Source organism: Pogona vitticeps, chromosome 3, assembly GCF_051106095.1.
Source record: "Pogona vitticeps strain Pit_001003342236 chromosome 3, PviZW2.1, whole genome shotgun sequence".
Taxonomy (NCBI): Eukaryota; Metazoa; Chordata; class Lepidosauria; order Squamata; family Agamidae; genus Pogona; species Pogona vitticeps.
In genome coordinates, this window is record NC_135785.1 from 117,564,025 (window position 1) to 117,591,791 (window position 27,767).

The 27,767-nt window shown below is 42.3% G+C and overlaps 1 protein-coding gene across 1 annotated transcript in view; it reads left to right on the plus strand.

Moving 5' to 3' along the window:
* PKD2L1 (polycystin 2 like 1, transient receptor potential cation channel) overlaps positions 1-27,767 on the plus strand; it is a 44,275-nt gene that overhangs the window by 2,310 nt on the left and 14,198 nt on the right. Inside the window, exons 2-10 of the mRNA XM_020791196.3 lie at positions 6,916-7,029; positions 15,370-15,497; positions 16,321-16,574; positions 17,506-17,730; positions 19,103-19,331; positions 21,643-21,813; positions 24,053-24,234; positions 26,168-26,288; positions 27,077-27,175. Of these exons, the coding sequence (XP_020646855.3) occupies positions 6,916-7,029; positions 15,370-15,497; positions 16,321-16,574; positions 17,506-17,730; positions 19,103-19,331; positions 21,643-21,813; positions 24,053-24,234; positions 26,168-26,288; positions 27,077-27,175 (1,523 nt within the window). The remainder of the gene's footprint in view (positions 1-6,915; positions 7,030-15,369; positions 15,498-16,320; positions 16,575-17,505; positions 17,731-19,102; positions 19,332-21,642; positions 21,814-24,052; positions 24,235-26,167; positions 26,289-27,076; positions 27,176-27,767) is intronic.

The following is a 27,767-nucleotide window of genomic DNA, read 5'->3' on the forward strand; positions in this document are numbered from 1 at the left end:
CAATTCCGAATCCATATTAAAAACAAGCTTCCCCCCCCCCAAGAAAAAGGGAGAGGCAGGTGGGTTCCAAGCAGCAAGATGAACCTCTTGGGGGGGGGGGGGAACCAAGTCAAGTCCAAGTCGTGTCCAGCTTGACAGCAAGTCCCACAATGCATTTCACTTGAGTTAGAGACAAAGTGGCCAGGTAACTGGTGTGCTTACTGAGCATGCTGTCCAGGAGTGGAAGCACAGAGGGGCATCTTCCAGCCCTCTCATCTCCCTCTTTATGGTTCTTTACCTTCAGATCAGGTTTTGACTGGACAACCCATTAAATGGAAGACAAGCTTCCCTAATGGCGGACACGTGCCCACCCTAAGAAATAAGGAGTGAGGAAGAATGGTCTCTTGTTTGTTTGTTTGTTTGTTTGTTTGTTTGTTTGTTTATTAGATTTTTACCCCGCCCCTCTAGACTATGCCTACTCGGGGCACCTTACATCGATAAAAACACATCAATATAACATATACATAAAATCACAAAGAATACAATTATAACAATTAAATTCCAAACGAGATCCAAATTAGATCAATCAATTGAATTGGTGAAATCATTGTAGCTCATTTGTACCATTAAATTATGCAAATAATAACAAAAATATATCAAATGTTACTGAACGCACACTCCACTGTATTTTAGAGATGCTCGTCAAACTGATACATTTTACAGAGCATCACTGGGCCAGATCTCTCCTCCCTGCCTAAAACTCTCCTGAGAGCAGCAGCAGCAGCACTAACTCCTGAACAGCTGTGATCTCTATAGATCTGCTGTCTTGGTACAGAATTGCTCTTGTGCTTAAAGCTAAATACCCTAAGTACCAAATACATTTTCTTTTTAAAAAGAAATTTGCATGGCAATGGCTTCAAGAGACAGCTCACTTCCAGATAAAGAGCCTAGAATGAGATGGCACTCAACTCACTCAGTAACAGTGCATTTGAACTCAAGCTACACTACAGGCTGATGTCTCATCACTTTGGGAACAAGCAGCATGCTGAAGCCACACAGGTGGCAGAGCATCTAACCCCATCAGCCCCACAGGTTCCAGGAGATTTGGGCTGGCCCTTTTCCCAGGAGGTACAGTGGGGATTTGAACTCTCAGCTGTGGCGTCTCAGCCTGGCACTCCAACCCACTGGGCACAGTTGCCTATGTATCTTGAAATCTTAACAGTGTCGTCATTAACCTGCTACATAAAAGCCAACTTATTGGCCTATGCCACTGACGACCGCTAGTGAATGTGTTGCTTCTTCCTGACCCATCAGCTTCCCCCCACATTCCTGGCTTGTCGTTCCAAGATGATCCTAAGTGACAGACTTACTTATGCCTCAGTTATTGCAGACAGGTATTTATAGCTAGCTATTTTCAAGCTCTACATTTAAGCATGGAGAATGGTTTAAAGGTCTGTTCAAATTAAAGTTAGAACCTTCACTGAAAGGTAAAATAACTAAACTGAAGCTACTGTACTTTGGGCATATTATGAGAAGATAAGACTCACTGGAAAAGACAATCATGCCAGAAAAAGTTTGACAGTAGAATGGGAAGAAGAAGATTGTACATGGATCCCTGTCCAATTGTGGATAGTCTGAGTAGAAGCAGGGAAAGATTTTTCCCAGAGCTGAAATTATGTTTTGCTAGTGTAGGAATTCAGCAACATTTCGAATCTGAGATTCAGTTTTTTAAGACAAAGTTTTCAATTTGAGGTTTTAGTTGGAATGTGAAACCAGTTGTATCTCAAGACTCTGCAACGTTTAATATCACTCTGAAAGCCATCACTGGATTATTCTAGGGGAGTGGAGAAGACAACATTCAAGTCTGGTAAAAGATGGGAAGATGAGGCAACATATTTGCTCTAGCAGAGCAGTCATCAAAGCACAGGGACATCTATGAGAGCAAAGACAAATTTGCTCCCAAAAATCCACCTGAAAGGCAACTTCCACAAATGTTTATGCAAAATATTCACTGTTTTATATGCCTATGGGCCAGCTGGATAGCTCAGTGATTTAGATATCTATCTTGCAGTAGAGCCAGAGGTTGGAAGTCCAGTTCCCCACTGTGTCCCCCAGGAGAAAAACCAGCCCATGTAGCCTTGGGCAAGCTGCACAGCCCCAGGGGGCCCCCCAAGAGAAGGGAATGGTAAGCCACGTCTGAGTACTCTCTACCTAGAAAACTCTGAAAAGGGTCCCCATAAGTGAGAATTGACTGGATGGCATGCAATTCATTAAACTCATGTATATACATATAATGGTGTATGTTGTATTTGATTAATTTAATATTTATACTTGACAGTTTGTGGGATTTGTCCCTCTTTGATAGTTGATCTGTAGTGATGTTTAGTAACTGGTATTAAGAAGTGACTGTGGCTGGTATCCTGTTACGTTGCTCTGTCTGCACCATCAGAGTGACTTTACCAGGTACAGCAGCAGATCACCACTAATTAAGGAGTTCCTTTTCTGAAGGTGGTTACGGTACAAAAACTTTAGCATGAGGGATAGGATTAAGGCAAGGCTAAACACATCCAGGAACTATTTGCACCTGTCACTGAGAAAAAGAGCATAATGCACTGGACCGCAGTTCACGGGTTTACCTGACAGAGCACAAAATGCCAGTGTTACAGAATTTCAAGTTCTAGTCATTTCCAAAGGGAAGGTTTAATTTTGGGTTGTTGAAGGGCTTGATTTTGGTAAGACTGTATCCATAACTCATAGGGACAAATTGAGAAATGTGGCACACGACAGTTAACATTCTAACAAAAAAACAGTTGTTCTCCACTGCATCAGACTGTTCGAATTTCCTCACAAGACGTTAGACGCAGGGTCCCGCTCCCTGAGGTATAGGTCGCATCCATGTACACAGGCTGGGTGACAAAATTAATGTGCAACAAATACAGCCCATTATGGCATTTAAAAAAAAACCTCTTGGGCAGAAAAAGAACTCCATGAGAGAGAATATATGAAAAGAAGAGAAAAGAACTTTATTGTTAACTACTGGTTAGTGCTGGATACACTGACAGTCACCCCAGGCTAGAAACGTTCCTCTTGTCCACAGCTCCTACAGGCAGCATGTAAGGCTGTAAAAAAACTCCAGCATGTACAATTGTGTTGTTGTTGTTATGTGCCATCAAGTCAGAACCGACTTAGAGCAACCCTAATAGGGTTTTCAAAGTGAGTGAGATATTTAAGGAGTGGTTTTACCAGTTCCACCCACCCCCCATGAGCTTCCACGGCTGAGCAGGGGTTCAAACTGAGGCCTCTTAATCCATCACTCTATCCACTACAACACACCGAGTATACATACCATATGTACTGAGGCAATTTTTCTTGAGGTTTACATACTCCCTCCCAGAACAGTGCAAAGTGTTTGGGGAAGGTTGGTGAAATCTGCAATTAGATATATAATTACATCAGTAATAATATGACATAATGGCAGATTATTCTACTGAATGTGCTTTTCACGATTATGGAAGTAATCATACTTGGGTGTGAGACATACAGGAAGAAGGAGAAATATGCCATATGCTTTGCATCTTTTATCTTGCACAGAGCCATGGGGTGTGACAGACTAGATGACCATGACGGCTGCCTCCAGCTGTATTGTTCTCAGTGAGTGGTAGCACGTTCGTTCCAGTGGATGGACAAATCTAAGTCTTTGGCCAATAACTCTGCCACTGACAACCAAGGCAGAAGTGAAGTTGGAACTAATCATAACGAAGCATAGAATACCGTATCAATGGCCTTTAGCAACACATTGGTTAAGGGCTATTTTCTGGCACAGTGGAACAGGACTGAATAGGGAAGGATCTTAACAATCTGTAAAACTGAAATACTTGGTTTTGCTTTTTGCTGATTGAATTCAAAGGGGAAGAAATGGAAAGAGGCTTTTTTGCTTTCGGTTTTTTAATGGATTCCCAAAAGAGGGCCTTTTAAGCTTCATTTAAACAAGAGGGGAATGTGAAAATTCTCTCTCTCTCTCTCTCTCTCTCTCTCTCTCTCTCTCTCTCTCTCTCTCTCTCTCTGTGTGTGTGTGTGTGTGTGTGTGTGTGTGTGTGTGATCCCCTTTGGTTAAACTTTTCTTTCAGCTAAAACACCTGTGAAATCTTCCTTGCCCTGCTGCCACACCTGCTGTTTCTCCTATCTGCTGCCACTACCATGCCTCTTATCTTATTGCCAGCCCTGCCAGCTCTGCTTTTGCCTCCCCCTCCATTCCTCATCACCACTGCCGGGGGGGGGGGATCCAAATGACAAAGGCACCTCCTTTCTTGTAAAAGCAAATGAAGCAAAGCATGCTGTTTATATACTGCCACATAGCATTTAAAGCACGCTCTGGCTGGTTTACAATTTAATTATGCAGGCTACAAATTCCCCCTCCCCCCTGCAAGCTGGTTACTCAAGTTACCAACCTCAGAAGGATGGAAGGCTGAGTGAACCTCGAGCCAAGCACCTGAGATTGAACCCAAGTTTTGAGTAGAGTTTGACTGCAGTACTGCAGTTAAACTATTGTGCCCACAAGTCTCGTTTGTAAACAAAAGAGTGGTACATGAGGCAAAATGAAGTAAAGATGCCTCTCTTTGAAAGGAACCAAACCAAAATGGAAATGCAAGCTTCTGCCATGTATATCCCTAGAAATAACTGTAAAGTGTGTGAAGAGTTGAAGGGAAAGCAAAGTAGAGTTGGCACAGTTGACAGAACTTCATTAACTCCTAGCATATGTCTCCTAATCTGAGCCACCAGTTTGGATCTGACATTGTTGTTGTTGTTGTTGCTGCTGCTGCTGCTATTTTGACCTATATATCACCCCATAGTGCTAGAATACTCTCTGGGCAGTTTACAACATCATTAAGCAAGGAGCACTTTGTTCCGTGACAACAAAGGATTCCGACCCGTGTATTATGCTTAGTTGTGAACACTCACTCTGTGCATGCAGAAGGATGCAAATACAGTATTTTTAATTTGCTAAAAACCAAATGAAGAAAATGTGTCTTGGCCTAGCCTTTTACAAATAAACAATTATCAAACAACACACAGTGGGGGAGGGGGACCCTAGGCTGTGACTGAAACGGGGACTGACCAACCCTACAACAGGGATGCAAATGTTGTATTTTTAGATCACTTTACCAAATCCACACCCTGTGAACCAGCACATAAAGCAGAACATCATTATCTTATTTATTTATTTTTATTTATTTATTTTATTTATATCCCGCCTATCTGGTCGTGTTAGGACCACTCTAGGCGGCTAACTTGTACTTCTCCAGATTTTTCTCTGTAGTTCTCTGAACAGAAAATACATATTAAAAATATTCACATGGTGGGCAAGTGGGCTTCAGGTTTCAGATTTTAAAAATGCAAAGTAGAGCCCACGTTCCTAAAGCTAAATGCTGTCGGGATACACCAGGGAGCCAGACCAAAATGAAAATGCTGTTTGAGTATCAAGTGTTTCCTAGAGCTCGTGGGAGAAAGCAAAGGAGTTGCATGAAGCTCATATGACGTGCCTGCTGCCGTTAATAATCCTGCAACTTCAAAAGAAGGAAAACTAAGCTTTTGAACTGCAACCAGAAGGAGCTCCAGTCATGGTGCACCCATGCACCTTAGCCAATCTTTTAGTCTCCTTTCTCAAAAGATCACTGTGTACTGTTCAAATCTGAGTGCTTTCGATTAGGGGTGTGGCGCTCTCTCTATCTTTAAGCTACTCATCTGGGATTCTTTGGGCTCAACCCTCTGAGACTATATAAAAGGAACAGAAAACCTTTTGAATATTGACGTGGGTACACATCTACTCGGCTTTCAAGTGGAGATGCATATGTACATTGGATGAAAGTTTGAGTGAAAATAACGATAACAACAAGTCATTCACGGTCCAAACTGCCGGACCCTTTTAGGGTGTTACGTAGCTCATCAGAGCAGAGCTGTTCAAAGAAAGTAAACTGAAACATTTTCAAAAGGAACTGAACCCACAAAGTGACACTTGCTTGGCACCACTGAAAACAACAAAAAGAAAAAGGGTTGGCTCTCCGCTTGCTGTTGCTCACAGGGGAATTTACTCAAAACAGTTTAGATGTGTTGCGAGTCTTCACTACCTACAGTTATTCATTTCATTTTCCAGTATCTTTGGGAGTCCATAGCAATAACTCTCCTACCTTTTACCTGCACCAGTGCTCATGATACTCCTGAAGCCATAGACAATGGTATCTAGGCCAAATGCCCCATGGATCAGCCTCGCAGCACATCTACACTGGGTGGGTTGGCATTGTGTGGCAAATGGGTGGATGGCTGGCTTGGCATTGCTTGCCACATAGAACTCTGAAAAGGCTGAAATTCGATGCTTTGGGTCAGGTATAAAGATGAAAATATGCAATTCTCCCAATTCTGCCTCACTGTCAATTGTTGTATTTCATTCTGAGCCTAGTTTGTGAGTCACTAGCATGCATGGTAAAGATATGTAGCTAACAGTCAAAGGGTACCGATAACAACATGGGACTGGTATTAACAAGACTGAGGCAAGAGTTTATACAGAAGATTATCTGTATAATTTTAAAAACACCTTAACAGTAGGTTAAGAAATGTGCTTTCTTTAGGAACTCAATGATTCTATGCCATCTTATAAATGTATCTCGAAAAGCTGAGCTCAGTGTTGTTTATTCCCAATTAAACGGACATGGGATTGTACCTTTAATATACTTTGTTAAGGTGTTGATTGGGCAGCCATCTTTCATTCCAAATTCACATCCACTGCAATGGACTCTTTGATAAATGAGCTTCCATTCACTGCTCTTCATTTCAGTGGTAAGATGATAGATCAAATGAGTGGCAGCTTTAATTCCTACAGCAATAAACAGGTACACTCAGAAGAATAGTATTTACTTGTTCCTCTTTACTTCATCTTTCCAGGACTTTGGGGCACCACTCTGACTGAAAACACTGCTGAGAATCGAGAGCTTTATGTGAAGACCACATTACGTGAACTGCTGGTCTATATTGTATTTTTGGTGGATATCTGTTTATGTGAGTACTATTGTTGCTCCTCCAGGGCTGCTTGTGCATTGATACTTTTTGGCAAATGCTGGTTGGCATCTTCTTCTTAAGATCAGCCATATGATCCCCCCCCCCCCCCCCAAAATCTCTTTTGAAGATCTAAAATTTTTAGATCTCCGAAAGATAAATTCTTGAATAGCAGAACTATCAGACATTAGTCGTAGAGTTTGCGGGCTGGGGGAATTCTGGAAGTTATTGTGCAAAAATGTAACTTTTTAATGCTGTTTGCCATCATAGCTAAATAGAGTCTTAAGTTAAGTCAGCATCCTTCTGTTGTCCAAACCTTCCTTTCCATTTCTACTCTGCTTCCTGTTCTTTAATCTGACTGTAGGGAAGTAATCATTCGGAAGCCGTCCTGGTTGCCACTATCTAGAGTTCCCTTTAATCCCTCTTTAAGTAAGTACAGAGCGTGGATACAGGTAGGCTGGCAAGTGGGTGGGAAGGTTCCTTTGGATTAGGGGAATTATTCAGTCAATGGTCAGGATGCAAATAAAGAAGATTATCTAGGATAAGAACAAAGGGAGTAGAGAAAATAGGTAGCATGCAAAACAATTTTTTTAAATTAGATCTTTAAGCATGGCAGCAAAAGAGTACATGAAAGAAAATGCTGATATCTGAAGCTAACATCATTTAACAAAAACAAGCCAAAATACCAGTTGTGGACATAGGCCTGGAATAAATATAGAGTAAAATACCACACCTTGAGCCCAGGGACAAATGTTTTCAGGGAAGTCATCATGCCGCAAAGCAAGTATCATCTCTATGGAGCACTATCTGTTTTAGCAAAAAGGTGGTATCTGAATTACCCTATAGTAAAAAGGATATTCAGGGGGCACGTATCCCTCAATCATAGCAACTGGATATAAAACAGTGGAAGGGAAGACTTTCATTTTCACATTCAACTTCCAGCTTCCTGGAGAAACCAGCAAGCTGCCATTCCAGGTGAGATGTGCAGTAGTTGGTCCTTGGTTCTTGCCATAGGATGGCGCTACATTAGAGCCTGTTTCTACTTGGAAAAAGAACTGTTGTTGAATCAATTTTAGCTTGTCTTAAGTCAAGGTTAAAAAAGAAGGCAAATACACAATGTACATGGAAGAGTGGATTAATTTGACATGGAATCGTGTGTTTTTGAGCAGCAGCTTTTTTTAAAACTTCCACCAGAGGGTTGTTTATTTTAACTCAGATGTCAAAACAATTTAATTTGTAGCAGTTTGCCATATGTCAATGCCTCTGTTAGCATTTCAGAGGTGTGTGTTTTCCCCCCAGTCTTCTATTTTACCACGGTATAACTTAGTCACTGATTCACAGACTAACTCAGCAGAGAGAAAGTCATTTGGGATCAATGGGAGGAAGAAGGGAGGGAGGGGAGGAGGAGGGGAGGAAAAGAAGGAAGAGGGGAATTTCATGATTTCATATGACTTTCATATGGTTTCCTCACCAAAACACCATCTAATCATTGATTCCATCTGTGCCCACAGACTACCAATTCAAGTCATCAATCCTCATGGATCCACATGAATTTTACATGGGAACTGCTCCAAACTACTATCAAATCATGGGTCCCCATCTCTGCCAACAGACTGGACAGTGGTTTGTGGCTTAGCCTACATAAAAATCATGTGGATTTATGCTTTTACACCGCTATAAATCTATGCACTAAAGAACCCATGGTTTCTGTGGTGTAGTCTATGGGCACAGACAGAATCTATGATCTGACAGTGGTTTAGGGAGAATTGCACCTAAAAATCATATGAAATCATAAGGATCTTTGGAGATGCCTCTTTCCCATGGGCTATAAAGGAAGACTAGCCATAAAAAATCAATTATTCAAAAAACCTCCAGTTTATGAATGTGGGATATTGTGCTTATGTATCCACAATTCAAAATGCTAGGAAATGGCCCAATATTGCTGCACAATATTGTGCCCAGGTTGCCTGCAGGCAAAAGGATGCCAGGCTTTGCATAACAAAGGGCAGCCTGAATCAGCAATCCAGGTGGCTTATAGCAAGGGTCCCCAAACTTTTCCGAACCGTGGACCAGTTGGGGAGTGGGGTCTGTGGGGGGCAAACCCCATGCTTGCGGGTGGGTGGGGTGCACTCACGGATGGGCAGAACACGCTCTCGCACATGCACGGATGGGCAGGGCATGCTCAGGGATGGGCAGGGTGCGCTCACAGGTGGGCGGTGCACCTGTATGTGCAGGTGGGCAGGCCATATGTGTGTGGGGGTGCATGGGGGAGTGTGTGCAGAGGGCAGGATATCTGTCTCCGTGGCCCAGTCCTGCCATGGCCACAGACCGGCACAGGACCGCAGACCGGGGGGTTGAGGACCCCTGGTCTGCAGGATGCCCTCGTGGTCACTACCACTCACAAACAGACACCAAGGAAGGGAAAATCCCAGAAACTGACTCCTTTTTTTTAAAATCAGTTAACCACATCTCACCCAAACACAAAGCAATTGTCAAGGCTGTTTTTCAACGAGTTCTCTCTGTTACTTGGGGAACAAAGCAATCCCAATCCTAGAAGAAACCTGTCATTCAGATCAACTGTGTACACTTAAGTACTTCTCTATACATCTGGAAAATACTGGATTGTTAATCCCTGTGTAATTTATACGAGTCTGGGATGCCTCTGGCCCCTTGCAACCCAGTGCACAGCCCTTCCAGCCATCTGTATTGAAATGGAAGTCTCAGCCAGATTCCTTTCTTGCACTCCTCAGGGCCAATATTCTTTTACGTTCAACAATGGACCATGGCACATCCAAATTTGGATGCAAGGCTAAAGGAAAGTTATAGATACTTCTTGAAAAACTTGGTTTTAAATCCTTCTCAGGTGTGTGCAGTGAGGTTTTTGTCTTCACAAAATGATGCTTACTGCAGATTTACTGGAATCTTCGGAAAAGATTAAAATGCCTTGAATTAGGGCATCTACTTGGCTGTGTCTTTTTGACTGAGTTCAGCACCTCCACCTTTCACGATTTGCTGATTTGCTGCTATATGTTGAGATGAATGGAGCATAAAATAATGTTAACTATTTTCCTAGCTTCTGCCTTAATGCTATAATTTGTGAATCATCTCCTTGTGCCTGAAACATGGAAACATCTCAGCTTCAAAAATGAGAGCAGCGTCAAAGATCAACTTCAGCTGATGCCATCCTTCATTAAAAGGAAGGAAAGTTCTTAATGCAGATGGGAAGAAAGAGATAAGACCTCCATCCTCTGAATCTTCAAAATCCAGGATCTGAAATGTGAAGTCAAATTCACTACTCTCTGTACATATGATATTTGGATCCATGGATCACACCAAATAGGAAAGCAGACCTCTATCCAACCTTGGGTACCGTAATTTAACCCAATCCAACTTGACTCAATTCAGCCCATGTAGAGAAGCCTCTTGCTTTGTTTGAGGCCACCATAAGCAATTCTCTCACTCATATCCATCAGCCAGACTTAGCTAGCTTATCCATTAGTGTTCCAACCACCCGATATGGCCAGGCATCTTATGGCATCTCATTAAAGATGAGAAGCGGAATACTAAAAATTGATGATGCTTTGACAAAACAAAGCACTGGGACAGTCATGTTTCTAGGGCATCTTGTTGGGGGCACCCAGCCAAAAATGGTCAGCGTGGCATTGTGAATGGCAACACCCAGAGATGATGGGCCTTGCAAAGCTTACCAGTATATATTGCACGGTGGGTGCAGGCCTGATTCTAGCAGTTTTTGTGAGAGATGAGTGAAGCTTTACTTATCGGCTCCATCATCCTTTACTTCAGCTCATATGACAGTTTGTTCTAGGAATGGAAGAACAATACCAGTTTCATTTCTTACGGACGTCAACATTTTCCTTCATGTTTCTGGAATTTAAGATAACTGTGGGTAACATTTCCACAACACTCTGATGCTTCACCTTTAAATCCCAAGGTCTATACAGGATGGGTGGCTGGGACAATAACAGAAATGATAGCTCCTATTGTACTGTCTGGGTAGATTTAATGCATACCTCTGCCAAATACTAAAGCATTTTGTTTGGGTGCAACAATGGCTGTTTGTTTTAGGGAGATTCATTGTTATCTCAAAGGAGCACCTGTGATGTCTCATAGGGCAACAGATTATATTTCATGCACTCTGCAATGAAGCAGGTATGCCAGTCATACTTATCGCTTGCAACAGGGGGACAACGCTCAAATCACTCTTCTTGTACAGTGATGATGTTCTGACCCTTTCAGAAGCAGAAGCTTTGAAAGTGTGTTTGTGTAGGGCACAGAACAGGATTTTTCCCCCTATGAAAGCAGTTATTGACCTTCACAAGTGTTTGTGTGTCTCTGCATACACACAAACATATGACATGTTTGTTTCGTCTCACAACAGATCCCATGGTTGCATGGGCCATTGAAGAGTGGCAAGAAACTACACTCCCCCCTCGCCCAGTTCTTCCTGTTTCAGTACAGGAATTAAGGCACAAGAAAGCAATGCTCTTGAAAAAGGAAGCATTGTTTACCACACCTGTTCCTTTCCTGAAGTGTTTTGGACATGGCACAGCTTTGCAGACATTGGACATGACAGTGCTCTTGGCCCACCATGGGGCAGGGATAATTTCCCAATGAACCTGAGTGAAGCTTCCACCACATAGGTCCACCTGGGGAAGCCTGGTCAGCCCAGCCACTGTCCATTGGTGAACTGAGACATGGGGAAAATCCAGGAAGCCAGTCCACTGCAAAATTGGGCATCCTGCCACCACACATTCAGCCACTGGACCGCAAAATTAGCCATGATAAAGTCAAGGGAAGGGACTCAAGCTTCACATTGTTTTCCCTGGCAATGCTTCCACCTACTCTTGGGCCCCCAAGTCATGAAGTACATGCATTTCAATACCACTGAATTGTGTTAAATTCAAAGTAGTTTCCCCATCTCTGTGCACTGGTGACCAATCTGGTGAAGAGGTGGGATGACAAGTCTCTCCACTTAGCTGCTGAGTGGTCAGCGGTGCAAGGAGGCAGAGAAGCCTAGGCTGGGCTACTTCTGTGACTGGTGAAGCATGAACAACGACGGATGTGCACACTGCACTGCAAGCTGTAAGTGGGGTGACCTGGTTCTGGGCAGAGGGTCCAATTGGCCAAGCCGCCTGTAGTTGCAATATTCGTATTGTTTTTCCCGGGATACAAATGTAAATATCCCATCTCTAATCTAAATAGGTTTGAGCACTGGGCTGAAAACAACAGAATGAAATTCAGCAAGGATAAGTGCAAAGTACCGCACCTAGCAAAAAGAAAGCAATACTATGAGTAGGTAGGATCTTGGTATAATCATAGCTAACAAGCTTAATATGAGCCAACAATGTGATGCAGCTACAAAACAGACAAATCCCATGAGGTACTAGTTCCCCTCTATTCAGCACTGCTTAAGCCTCATCTTGAATTTTGTGTCCAGTATTGGACACCTCACTTCAAGAAAGATGCTGACAAATTGGAACAAGTTCAGAGGAGGGCAACAAGAATGACCAGGGGGCTGGAAACCAAGCCCTGTGAGGAAAGACTGAAAGAACTGGGGATGTTTAGCCTTGAGAAAAGAAGATGAGAAAAGAAGAAAAGAAGAATGATAGCACTTTTCAAATACAGTACTTGAAAGGCTGTCATACAGAGGAGGTGCAGGATCTGTTCTTGATCAGCCCAGAGTGCAGGACATGCAACAATGAGCTCAGGTTACAGGAAGCCAGATTTTGGTTGAATATCAGGAAAAACTTCCTAACTGTTAGAACAGTATGGCAATGGAGCCAATTACCTCGAAGGTGGTCAGTTCTCCAACTCTGGAGGCATTCAAGAGAAATTTAGACAGCCCCCCCCCTTTGATTTGTATCCCTGCTTTGAGCAGGGGGGTGGACTTGGTGGCCTTGTAGGCCCCTTCTGACTTCATTATTCTATGATTCCATGATTCTAATCACAGGGTACAAGCAAGCATAAAGACTTTTGTTTTATGTATAGAACATATTAGCTATGCATGATTTAAAATCTCAGTTAGTCAGCATTAATTATGACCATTTAAAAGCTAGAATGAAAATAACCACCAGAAACAAATCAGGGAAAAATGCAAGATTTTAAATTGAGAATGTTGAAAGATCATGACCTAGCAGTAAAAACCATATGACGTTGTTTGCTAATCTGTTTCTGGTGATTATTTTCACTCTTCTATCAATGTACTAATGCACCTATGGTTCTATGTCTTCTTGGAGAAGACAAACATGCAGCTTGCCCAACTGTCTTTGATAGACACAGTTAGTCTTTCTCTACATGAAAAGACACACACATTTGCAAGTAGGAAGGGACTTATAAATTCTATAGACTCATCCCCACCCAGACAAATAAACATACTCTCCAGTTGCATTTAGAGGCCAGGTCATAATAATAGGTTAGAATAATGGAAGAAATATAGGAGTTAGTTTGAACAGCGACCAACAGCAAAGGGATCTTTCTCCAGTGACAGAATTAGCCAGTGTTGTTTCTTCCTGCACATGTCTCAGAGCATGTGCAGAATCTCTCCTTCTTATTATCGCCAACAGCACCTCCCTCCCCCAGCATCTAGTGTTGTGGGGATGAGGAAAATACATGTGGTTACTTTACATTTTTAGTAACCAGTGTTGATGATGCATTAAAGGACATGTCATCAAATCAGCATTACCCTTTATGATGATCTTAGTGGGGGCTTTAGAAACAACTCTGCTCAGATTAGCTTCTTCAAGTAGCAAAAGAAAGTGGCAACCATTGACTAGTATGATACTGACAGATCTGTCCTGGGGAGTGTTTAGGATATTCTGAGACCTTAAAGTACTACAGAGCTTCTGGATGTTATGCTTTTTCTATTGCATACTCTTTAAAAAACTAGTCAACATAGAAAGTAGTCCTGTTGATTTCAAAATATAAAAACTAGAAAAGAGGCAAGGAAACATACTTCTGTTGCTGTAAATATAGTCAACATTACAGATGTGTATGGTGAAAACTTTCATATTTGTTCTGTTTTCGGTTCTTTTGAGTCTCATTTCTTTTTGTGTTTTTGATGCACTAGTCTTTTTGTTTTGCGTGAACATTACCTCTTTCAACTCATTTCTTTTGTGATTCTTCATTCATGTCTTTTGGCACTCAAGAAACCCCCCAAAAAACCTTTAAAACTGCTCTAAAGCAGAGGCAACGCAACAAAGAATCGATTTATTCCAAAAAGTACAAGCATTAATGACCACGCACACAGCCCACTGAGAAATGACACAGTTACAAAGTCCACCTCCCTGGGCAACACATCTCCAGAGAAGCAAAAAAAAAAAAAAAAAAAAAAACAGTCCCCCTTTAAAGACCTATCCAAATGCACACTTATAACAAAATTAATGCACATTAAATTAACCAAACAATAAGTTTAGGAGGGAAAAAAATTAAAAAAGGAAAATACATACATGTGGGAGGGATGGCAAAATTTCAAAAACCCAACACAGGCAGGCCAAGTCCAACCAGGAAGAAAAACAAAACAAAACAAAAACCCTCCAAGGATGGAAAGGGCAACAAAACAAAGAGCGAAATTAGGGGAAAAGAATTGAAGAAATAATCCCGAGAATCCATGCAGGCACAGGAAGACTACCTGGCGGCAGCAGCAACAATCATCGTCATTGCCGTCGTCATCCCCAAAACATCAAGAAAAAAGAGGGGAAAAATCCAAGATGGAAGCACAGAGGCAGGAAAGCAGGCAGGACAGTTCAATATGGAAGGCATCAAGAGCTCAAAAGCACACAGTGATCCCCCCAGCAAGGAAAGGCTGCAGCAAATAATTTTTTTGTTAAAACGTTAAAAAGTCCAAATCTTGTCAACACTGTGCTTTTACTGTAAAATATAAGGAAAATATAAGGTTCTGTATGTATTGACTAAGTTGGCTGAATAGCTCAAGGATTCAGGTAGCTGGCTGCGGAGCCAAAGGTTGGGAGTTTGATTCCCCATCATGTATTCGAGGAGAAAAGCCAACCTGCGTGGCTTTCAGTCCGGAGGTCCCCAAAAAGAAGGAACTGGTGTGTAACTTCTCAGTATATCCTAGAAAACCCTGAAAAAGGGTTGCCATACATTGGAATTGACTTGACGCTACATAATTATTATTAAGTATTGCCTAATTAAGATTTCCCTGTAATTCAAACTCTAGCATATTCCTACACCAACAGAGCTTGCTTCAGTACAAGTTGCAGCTTTCCTAAGCCAGCAGTGCATAGATCATGTCACTCTGTAATGGGAGACGAGCAGCTAAACCTTACTGAGAAATAATCTCCCGTTGTTTTTTTCCACCCCTAGTGACCTATGGGATGACAAGTTCAAATGCCTATTACTATACCAAAGTGATGTCCGAACTTTTCTTGGAAACTGCTTCGGACAGTGGTGTCTCTTTCCAGACGATTGGAAGCATGGCTGACTTTTGGACAGTAAGTATTTCTGGGCAGTGAGGACAAGCTTTGGACACACTATCCCACATTGGGCTGTGCAGGCAAACTGAATATTGCTGTTCTGATTGTCATGAAACAAACAAACAATCCTGCTCTGGCCACTCTAAATATGGTCACACAGTAACTGACAATCCCTTATTTCTATTCGGATGGATGGATGGATGGATGGATGGATGGATGGATGGATGGATGGATGGATGGATGGATGGATGGATGGATGGATGGATGGATGCATGGATCATGCTGCTTATAATCTGCCTGATTTGATGAAATGTATATGTGGGAATCAGGACAGGTACAATCAACTGTGGGAAAATTTATTTCACTCTTACCATCATGCATTTGTGATCTGTTTCAAAGCCAGTTATTAATAGCCCCTCTCCTGTTTTTCCAGTATATACAGGAGCCCTTCATTTTGGTGCCACTGTCTTTTGCTTGATTCACTTCACCTGCAGACACACCCCTAGTTTAGGCAGTTTTTCTTTCCCCCTACCATGTTCTAGCTATTATGCACAGAGAGCCTGAACACTTACCTTTGAAAGTGGGGATATCTTCCTATATAATTAAAACGCCAAGCTTGGAAATGTTCCTACAGACATCTCCAGCCACCTGCCTGCTACTTGCAATGGGTGGGGGATTCTGGGAGTTGTTGTCCAAACAAAGTAAACATTTCCAAGCTCTGTTAGCATTGGATGATACAACCCCTTGCATTTAGCCACATGAGAGGAGCAGGTTTAATTAATGTCATTCTGTCTAGTCTTGAAAACATGCATTTGCTGTCCCTTTCTGCCTCTTTCCATAGTACACACAAGGTCCTTTATTGAACAGCTTGTACTGGACCCAATGGTACAACAACAAACCTCTAGGCCACCCCATTCAGTCATATATCTACTATGAGAACTTACTGCTTGGTGTCCCACGACTGCGCCAACTGAAGGTCCAGAACAACTCATGTGTGGTGCATGATGACTTCAAGGAGGACATATCTGGTTGCTATGATGTATACAGTGAGGACAAGGAGAACAGGTCCCCTTTTGGACTCTTAAATGGAACCGCGTAAGTGTGTCATGACTGCTATGTCTTTCTCTTCAATAAACTGCAGAGTGGGAAGGAAACAACTCCCAGAGTATGTGTTTGGGCCCCAGGTGAGGACCAGAATAACGTAATGGTGTTTTGCCTTGTTGTTGACAGATGATGACAACAACAAGAAGAATTTGTTCTTTTGGAAACCATCGATATTTTTTTCTGCTCTAGAGGCATTATCTGTATAGTACTGTACACCAAGTAAAGGGAATGATCCAAGTCTGAAGATGAAAGGGGCAAATATTTTGGGCAGATACTGGAGCACATACATCAAGAGCAGGGGTCTCCAAACATTTCAGCATGAGGGCCATGTCGTATATGTTAGACATTTTCACAGGCCGAAGGAACATAACGCTCATGAAGAGTGAAACGCCACCCCCATGCACACACGCAGGTGCAGAGTGAAACCTTGCTCCCCACCAGGGGGGACTCACTGGGCAGTTTCCCCTTCCGGGCCAGCAGGAAGGGTATTGGACCTGAGCATGCAGACCTGAGCCTGTGGTGGGCTGGATGTGGCCCACGGGCCATAGTTTGGAGACCCCTGATCAAGAGGGATGAACTGAAAGGTGGAGTTGTTACATTTGTGGAGCAATCAAATGTGTGCCTGTGTGAGAGAGAAGATGGGACAAGGCAGTTTGGGTGAATGTACCTTATCCCATGACTGCATACACCTCATTAGAATCAGAATAAATTGGGAAAGGAGAAAATTGAACTCAGTGTCACAAAGCACTTTCAAAAAGTGACCTGGTGGGAAAAAAATATAATTCTATGTATCTCTGAAGGTATTGAGTAAACCCCTTTCTCCTCTTGGGCAGGGATTTATTTACAATGTAGGGCTAGTTTCAGACCACCTGGATTGCATTTTCTCCATACTCTTCACCATCGGCTATCTTTCCCTGTGCAGGTGGCAATATCACACAGAGGAAGAACTGGACGGCTCTTCTCACTGGGGAAAATTAACGAGTTATAGTGGAGGAGGGTATTATATAGATCTCGAAATGACCCGGAAGGAAAGTGCTGAAGCTCTCCAAGTCTTGAAAGAGAATTTGTGGCTGGATAGAGGAACCCGTGTGGTTTTCATTGATTTCTCTGTCTATAATGCCAACATCAATCTCTTCTGTGTGCTCAGGTAGGTGCTGTTGTTCCTCTTTCTCTGTTACATACAATCAAACAGTGTTTTTGCTCATCTTTCAGATTTCCTCTCTAGTCATCACATAGCATTCTAAAAGGATCTCTTAATTCATTGCTATGAAATTTTGTAGTGTGGTTACGGCTTTCAGGGTCAAAGGATCGGGACACTTTGGTTAAAAGGGATGATGCCATTTGTCATATCTCTTCCTTCTTTGTTGTCTATTAATTTGCTCATTGTAGCAAATTAACAGAAAATTGTGGGAGGCCCCCATATATAAAAGATAAGATAATATCCTCTATAGCAAGGATGGGCAACTTCTCAGAACTGAGGATCCACATTTGCCAATGGCTGGGGTGGCCTCTCTTTCTCTCTCACATGCACACACAGTAATTATGGCAAATAATGCACTTAAACAGGGAATTTTCACTCAGATAGAGGTCAACCCAGAACCCCAGCTGGTCCACAGGCCAAATAATTTAAAGAATTGTGGGGAGGAGCCCTTGTGGTATTAAATTGAATGTAGGAGCTCCCAGATCCCTCAAAACTCTCCAAAAACCAAAGAGGAGAGAGGAGAAACTGGAAGTGGCTTCCCCACGCCTACATTTTTCTGGAGGGTCCTGAGGATAGAAAATTGGACCTCAGGCTGCCTATTGTTGCTATTGTGGCAACAGTGTGGTTTATAAAACAGTACAGTGGTGCCTCACTAGACAGTTACCCCGCATGACAGTTTTTTTGGTAGACACTGACTTTTTGCGATTGCTATAGCGATTCACAAAATAGTGATTCCTATGGGGGAATTTCGCTGGACAATGTTTGGCCCAATGTATTCGCTAAGTCAAATGTTTGGTCCCTGCATCACAAACCGATTTTCGCTAGATGACAATTTTGACAGCTCCCTCTGCGCTCGCAAAACAGGTGTTTTTGGGACCTGTCTTGCTTTGCAAGACAGCGATTTAAACAGCTGATCGGCGGTTTGCAAAGCGGCTTTCCTATGGCCGATCTTCGCTAGACAACGATTCTTCCCCATTGGAACGCATTAAACAGGTTTCAATGCATTCCAATGGGGAAATGCTTTTCGCTAGACAATGATTTCGCTAAACAGCGATTTCAGTGGAAAGGATTATCATCGTCTAGCGAGGCACCACTGTAACAACAAAACATCTTATGGTTTTAGAGAAAGGGTATTCATGCCTAGAGGGCAGAATGTTTAGACTGTAGATTTTTACAGCCATGGCAGGGTCAAGTCAAATTATTGGGCCACCTAGTCCTGTACTTTGAGATATGTTTGATGTAACATTCCATTTGGATGGATGTCCAGAGATGAGGCAGCATCAGCATTTTTCCTTTCACCTTTTTCCCTGCAACCCAGGCTGGTGGTAGAATTTCCAGCCACTGGTGGTGCCATCCCATCATGGCAGATTCGAACTGTAAAGCTTCTCCGGTATGTCAGCACTTGGGATTTCTTCATTGTTGCATGTGAGATTGTCTTCTGTGTCTTCATCTTCTACTACATTGTAGAAGAGATCTTGGAGCTGCGGATTCACAAGCTTCAGTACTTCAAAAGCATCTGGAACATCTTGGATATAGTTGTCATATTGGTAAGATTTTCTACAATTAGTATTAGAGAAATAAAAGGATGAGGTGGAGTGGCAAATGAGGAAACTCAAGGAAACTGGACCAAGAAGCATGCATTAAGTAATTGATTGGCTAAGATCTTGCAAATTGCTGGTCATGAAATCAGTCGTTATTTGTTGACATTCACATTTATTTACAGAACCAACACAAGGTTTTAAAATTGCTTATATATATAGTTTAAGTGTAATTTTAAAATATTTAAAAATATATATGCAACTGTATATTCTCTCTTGTTTATCGTAATGGCAAAAAATCCTGTTGCTTAGTGCAGTACTTCACACTAGAGTAGGCCCATTGACACAATTATGTAATGAGTTAACTCCATAAATTCCATGAGTTCTCTAAGTTCAAATACGCCTACCATAGCTGTAACTTACAGTGCTAAAGTAAGTCACAAATAGAGCAAGCCCATTTGAATCTATTGAACTTACAGAGGAGCTGACTCCCCAAATCATTGATTCAATGGCATACTCTACTATGACATTACACTAGGCAACAGGATTTTGGCCAATATCCCTTTTCTTATCTTCTTTGTGCAGAGTTTTAGATTATAAACCCCTTAGGGTAGGTTTTGTCTTCTTGTATCCTTTAAAAGGGGACTCCTGGGACTGTGTTTAAGTGCTCTATCACACCAGGAGCAATATTATTTGCAAGACACAGTGATACGCTCCTTTCTCTGGAATTGTGTCTTGTCTCTGTGACTGACATGTAAGCACTGGCAACATGCTCTGTCATATTATTATTGTTGTTGTTGTTGTTGTTGTTGTTGTTGTTGTTGTTGTTGTTGTTGTTGTTGTTGTTGTTGTTGTTGTTGTTGTTGTTGTTGTTGACATTTATAGCCCACCCATCTAGTCATACCAACTACTCTGGGAGGGTGACAACATATCAAATCTAAGTACAATTTAAAATCATCACAGCATATTACTAAAAAAAAGCACAATGATTCAGATGGGAGAAGGCACAGAGAACAAAATCAGGTGGTGGATGGAGGAAAGGCTTGCTTGAACAGCCAGGTTTTCAGTTGGCGTTTGAAGATGCCCAGAGAAGGGGCCATACGGATCTCAGGAGGGAGGCTATTCAAAGACAAGGAACCACAGCCGAGAAGGTCCGGTTTCTTGTTTTTTCCTTCTGGTCCTTCCTTGGCATTAGGCTCCTCAGTCTCACCTCCTGGCTAGATCAGGTGATACAGGTAGACCTAGGTGGGAGAAGGCGTTCCATCAGGTAACGAGGCCCTAAAGTGTTTAGGGCTTTATACGTAAGCTTTAAAACTTTGGAATCTACGCGGAACCTTATGGGCAGCCAGTGCAAGGCGGCCAGAGTGGGAGTAATATGTTGATATTTCCTTACCCCACTAAGAAGTCTGGCCGCCGCATTCTGCACCATCTGGAGTTTCCTCATAGATCTCAAAGGCAGCCCCACGTAGAGAGCATTATAGTGGTCTAATCTCAAGATTATGAGCGCATGGACCAGAGTGGTGAGTGACCCAACATCTAGATAGGAGCGCAAGGTGGGCTATCCACCAGAGATGGAAATAAGCGGTGCAGACCATAACATTTCAAATAGGAAGAAATGAATTGGTAACATTAAAACAAATGGAAATGTTTACCCTGGTATATATACCACGTTATTGCAATTCATACAACAGAGGTATGGAAATAATCATAACTGGGGTTCATTTGGCTGGTGAAATCAGGCCTTATTATGTGTATTTTTTGTTGATCACCTATCAGTTACAAGCAACACTTTTATTGCCTAAAAAGGCTCTGGTTTCTTTTTGTCCCAAATACAGTTCCACTTGAGTTGCACAAAACAAAAGCTCAATGAGTGTGACAGTTCTGTACACTATGTGGGCAAATATAGCCTGTGGACCACAGTTGGACTCCCAGGAGCCCAATTGTCCTCCCCCCACCTCCTTGCACTCCCCCAGAACAATAGTAATTGTTGTTGCTGCTGCACAAAAAGTCCCCTTATGCTTTTAAGAGTGAAGGAGATGTAATTTTACCATGCTTTGTAGCTCTCCCCCACAGCCCCCCAAAATATTTCTTTTTATTTGGCTGCTAGAGATTCAAGAGGGCTCTTTCCATTTTTAAAACCGTTTTTAAAAGAAAAATATTTGGGAGTGGGCAGGGCACAGGAGCAGGCATGTATTTTTCAAGATCCAGGGTTGGGCTTGCGCAGCCGTGAGATCCCACCCACTACAGTAATGAGCGATCATTGCCACTTTGATTCATTCTTCTCTGTAGAATTTTCATTGAATCCCAAATGTTTTCTCAGCTCTCTATTGTAGCCATTGGATTCCACATCTTTCGTACGATTGAAGTGAACCGATTGATGGGACAGCTACTGAGAAACCCGAGCATCTATGCAGACTTTGAGTTTCTGGCTTTTTGGCAGACCCAGTACAACAATATGAATGCTGTGAACTTATTCTTTGCCTGGATCAAGGTACTTTACTAGCTCTTTTTACTCCTCATCAGCATTTCAAGCTGCTTACGGAAGCAGTTACCATTTCAGGACTGACATCCTCCCTCTCGCTAGGAGGAAATGAGGAAATTGGAAAACGAAAAGACATCAGATACAAATAAAAGATAACAAGAAGGGAAGTCAGCCAAAATAGGCTCCAGAACTAAAAAAGGCACTTCCAGATGATACTGTCATAATGCTTGGAATGCCCCATTCATTGAGGTTTGTGAGGGATCTAAGTAAGAAAGTCTTCAATATACAGCCTCCCCCCCAAAAATGCCCTTTTTTTCTTTCTGATTTCTTTACCAGTGAAAATCTGGCAAAGTAAAATAAAAATGGAATAGTTGCACAGTACTTTTTAATTACTTGAAATAAGAGCCCTCAGCCTCAACAGAAGCACTAAAAATGTAAACAAAAGGCCAAAGGAGGCTGGAAATTGATGGGGAGTGGCTCAGTTAACCATTCTAAAGGAAGAAGAAAGGAATTCATAGCTATTCAGTGGGAGCCCAGGAGTAGCCAACATTAAAATCAGACAGAATACTGCTTCTGTATTCTGAACTCACTATAAGGTCTTGGTGTAGCACTTTGCCCTTTGTTTCAGCATTCTCACCCTCTCTGCAGTATGGGGACAATAGCATAGTACTACTCTGCACGGTCATCACATGGATTATAATTTGGGTGAAAAAATTTGAATATTCTAACACAGCCATTCTCAACTTTTTTTTGCATAAGCCATAAACGCAATATGAAAGAAACATAGGCCAAATCAGGATTGTATAAGTCACATAACAAATTGCATAAAGTGGTGTGTGAAGAATTATTTCCAGTCTGTGACCTGCTTCAAATGTGACAGAGACCCCCCAGAGGGCCACATGACCCCTCTTGAGAATGGCTGTTCTAATATCCTCTCATGTGCTTTATACAGCCATGTGAAAGAGAAAGGACACCCTCTTTCTGAAAACTATGTGAAAACAACCTCAGATGAACAACATATGACATATTATACCATGTCATGAATTATTTTACAAAAATAAAGCCAAAATGGAGAAGCCATGTGTGAAAAACTAAGTACATCTTATGACTAAATAGTAGACATGGAGATGAATATAAAAACGAACCACGATATTAGTTGAATATCACTGATTTGTTGGATATGCATCCATTCGTATTCATCAGTTACAGAGACCCTGACAAATATGAAGAGATGAATATAACTGTTTTATATTCGTCCATGTGTAGGGGATTCCTTCTCTGTCTATGCCCCTGTGGATCAGCTGTTCCTCAGGGGCATAGGCAGAGAGGGAAGGCTAGACTGGCGGAAGTGAAACCCAGCTGCTGTTTGTAAAGAAAGGGTGTGTGTGCTTCCCTTTGGGCAGCCAGCCAGGCTTGCCCTATGCACCCACCAAACAGCTGATTGGCAAGCCTGGCTGCCTGCCTGACAGGGAAAATCCCTTTGTCCCCATCTCTATTCAATAGTTTGTAGAACCACCTTTAGCAGCAATAACCTGAAGTAATCGTTTTCTGTACAAATGTATCTGTCTCTCATACATTGTTCTAGAGAAATGTTGGCCCACTCTTCTTTACAACGTTGTTTGAGTTCGTTGAGGTTTGCAGGCATTTGTTTAGGCACAGCTCTTGTAAGGTCCCGCCACAGCATTGCAATTGGGTTGAGGTCTGGACTTTGACTGGGCCACTGCAACTCCTGGATTCTTTTTCTTTTTCAGCCATTCTGTTGCAGATTTGCCGGTGTGCTTGGGATCCTTGTCTTGTTGCGTGACCCATATTTGGCCAAGCTTTAGCTATCAGAGAGATGGCCTCACATTTGGCTCTAGATGATTTTTATTACGTCCTTATAAATAAGAATTCAAAGAATTCAGTCTCACATGACTGTAAATTACAATTGCTATTATAATGATGGGACAGAACGCAGCCAGAAATGCAGGAGCGATCTCAGTAAAATAAAAGAGAACTATGTTCCGTTTCTGATCAGAGCACCACCAGGAAGAATTGTACATCACACCTTAGTCTTTTAAACCATCAACCACATAGAATGATGTTGGGGCAGGTGAGGGGCATGTGCATTTGATCTCGAAAACTGACACTCTGCCAGACAGTAACTGCCAAACATGTGCTGTCATCATCCAATTTAACCACATAGGTATAGTATTATCAGTCGTTGACCCTTAACCCGTGCCTGTCTTTTCCTCCCCTCCTAATCTAGATTTTTAAATATATTAGCTTTAACAAAACGATGACACAGCTCTCCTCCACATTAGCCCGCTGTGCCAAGGATATCCTGGGCTTTGCCATCATGTTCTTCATTGTCTTTTTCGCCTATGCGCAACTGGGATACCTTCTTTTTGGGACACAAGTGGAAAACTTCAGCACCTTCATTAAATGCATGTGAGTGCCCTCCCTCTCTTTCTCTTCAGCTCCTTCTCTTAAATCCTTGGCAATAGGTCATAAACATGGGCTGACAAGCACAGCATTGTATGGTGCCACACCAGCTGACCACTTATGGTGTATTGCAGGCCTGGTTGTGCAAGTTGGCATATGTAGGAGTGAGGAGCAAATCGGATGCCAGATTGAAAGGGCAGACCTTTATGATTCTATTATGTGAATCTTACTTGAGGGAACCCCAGTCTCCCACACTGCTTCTGTTCATCATTAAAATATCAAATGAAAAGAAAGGAAAGGAAAGGAAAGGAAAGGAAAAGACACACATACAACCAAAGGAAAATGATTGATTCAGCCCGTAACAATGGCGATGACAATGAGCCATACCCATAAAAGGTATAATTAAGCTCTGCCACCTGTATAATGTTATGTCTAGCACTAAGGATGAAGAAACCATGGTTTGTAGACCACATGCATGCCCACCCTCCCATCTCCACAAAATTCTACATTCTACAGCCAGGAACTCTATCTGTGATACTAAACGGGCAAAACCCGTTACTTTGCTACTTTGAAAAATTAATTTATATGTTGGGTGCTGAAAAGCCACAATTATCATCATTATCACAACCCAGCACACCAAAGTAACCCAAAAAGTTCCCTATTGCCACTTAACTTTCTTTGTGTAAAAGGCCCAGAAGGAGATTTGTTCTGTCTTTAATTGGAATACAATGGTCCCATTCCACTCAAAGCAATGAGGAATTCCTTGCTTTCCCACCGTCCAGGATTTCTGGGAACAGCCATCCATATTTCCTGTAGTGGTTAGCACACCCCATTGCACTGGTATTAGTATGCTCTAGATTAAGAGGAGTGGGTAAATGCTAGACAACTTGGAGACCAGCTTTCTACTTCAGAAGGCACCAGAGACTTAGGAAGGCCTGCAATTCTTTTTATTGCAAGACAACAAGGCTTCAGGGCTTCTGCGAGAAAAAAAAAAGCTATGGTTCCCCTCCCCCCAGAATGGAGACATCTGGGGCAGCCAAAGTGGCCTTGGGTGCCTTCTCTGTCCGTCCCTTCTCTAGGCACTCTACAAAGGGTGGATATCTTCATAGGTTTTCTGGTCTGTTGTAAAGATAGCTGCCACTGGAGCAGCAAGATTTTATTTTTCAGTAAGAAACAGAAACCCCCTCGAGACACCTTAGGTGAAGAAGAGGGGCAATAACAGGCAACACTGATGAAATATTAGATGTTACATTTTTTAAAAATGATATTTAGAAACAAGGCTACCTGAAGTGGTAGCTTCTGCATAATTCAGGGATACCCCGGGTGTGCATCCTGGCTTGTAAACTAAAAGATAAAGATTTCTAAAATCTCTTCAAGGACATGTTGGAGATACCAGCTGCAAGAAGGGGGAGATGTGAGAAGAGAAAGTACATGGAGGCATTTGGAATTTGTTTATTCCCTTTTTTAAGACAGAGTCTCGGTCTCGCTCTTTTCCCTCAGAAAAGAAAAAAAATAATCAGTCCGAATGGTTCTGGGTAAAAGGAATCAAACAACTTTTATTTCCAATTCATGGCTTTGTGCTTTTACATATGTACTGTGGAGTAATATCTCCACACATCTATCTTTGGAGAAAAATAGAGGAGAAAGGCAGCTAACAAAGGAAGCAACAGGAAGGGAATGGTGGCCTCAAAGATTCTGAGGCACAGGAAAAGAACTCTAAGGTCAGTGAAAGTTACAGAGCATGCCCCCCCCCAACCACCTATTGTCAAAGAAGAAGCATGAAAGGTGGCATTCTTCCAATAGTAATCAGCCTGCTTGAGATTAGGATAAATTGTCATAGAGGGGTAGGATCATTTGGATGTCCATCGTAGAACTTGTCACTTATAATTTTTGCTGTGTTCAATGAGCCACCCAACTTCACTCTCTTTCTGCGGTTTAGCTTTACCCAATTTCGAATCATCCTCGGTGACTTTGACTACAACGCTATTGACAATGCCAACAGGATCTTGGGGCCTATATACTTTGTCACCTATGTCTTCTTTGTCTTCTTTGTGCTGTTGGTAAGTTGTTGGGCTTCTTTTATTGCTTCCCATTCACAGAGATTGCTTGGACTAGTTTAACATTCTGCATGAGGAGAATACTGAATTATTCCTCCATTTAGTTTGTCATCCTTGGGTTCTTTTTAAGGAGAAAGGCAAGATAAACATATTTTAAATAAATAAATAGAAATCCTGTCCAAGAAAGATAACAGGATAATGACTTTGAAAGGTTCGGAGAGGACCAGATCTCCATCTGCTGCAAGGCTTAATTTGCTTAGCACTAGGCAATGACCTCAAATATTTGTGCATTGTTTCAGATGTGTTATTGTATTGCTGTGATTTTGCTCAGACTTTGAATTAACTATAGAAGGCAGTGCACCAGGGACTATTGCTCCGCCCATGGCACTTATATTAAAGGGCTCTGTCTTATTCCCCCTCTCACAACTTTTCAACATCCACACAAAAGCACTCTGTTCTGAAGAGCCTCCTTTTGACCTGGGTTCTGTCATCTGGCAGACTCAAGACAAAAGAGACAATTACTTCAAGAGACCTCTGACTGACAACGAAGGATGGAATGCTTAAGCGGATAGGCCTTCAGTCCGCTCCAGTTTCAGCTTTGTCTTGTTTGTTATTTGACTCCTCAAAGGAGGTTAAGAAAAAAAACCCTCAGTCATCATTTCTACTTCCTGAACAAGCAAATCATGTAACAAACCTGCCCCATTCTCACCTATAGAATGGAACAAAGAAGTACTCACTTAATCTAAATCCTGTGGATGGGTCTGCCTGATCCTTTGTTTTCCTTTCTACAGAACATGTTCCTGGCTATCATCAACGACACCTATTCTGAAGTCAAAGAGGAACTATCAAACCAAAAGAACGAATTGCAGCTCTCTGACATCTTGAAGCAGGTTTGTCTATTCATTTAAAACAGATTTCTCTGGAGAAATCACTGGGGATGGTTTGCCCATGGAGTGGTTGTGTCTCAAAGAGAACGTACAGGGGGGGTAAAACAGCTATTGGAGGGAAGAGCCTTGAGCTTTTTATATGACAATGGATCTGGACCAGGAAGGTTGATAGGCAGCTCTAGAACAGACACTGGCGAGTTCTGCCACCACCTCCCTGACTTGTAAATAAGGTAGGGTGTTTCCCCAAAAGCCTCGGGGATCAGGATTTGGGGAAACACTTTGCCTTGTGGTTATTTCCAAGCCAATCTGTCTTTCGTCATTGGCACCTAGCCTACTCTGCCACCTGTGCTGATCCAACCACAGCAGTGCTCAGCAGCCAAGGGGAAAGGAGAGGTTTTTTTCCTCCCTTCTTGCTGTTGAGTGACTCAGATACAGCACAGCAGCATGTCAGCACTTAAGGCCCCCAGTGGCCCTTGGGAGATGTAGCCACTGAAACCTAGAATCCTTTCACAGAGAAGGAGGTGGAACACCTGCCCCCTTCACTCTCCCCAGGACACCCAGAGCACCGTCAGTACCAGCATGAAAAAAAAAAAAT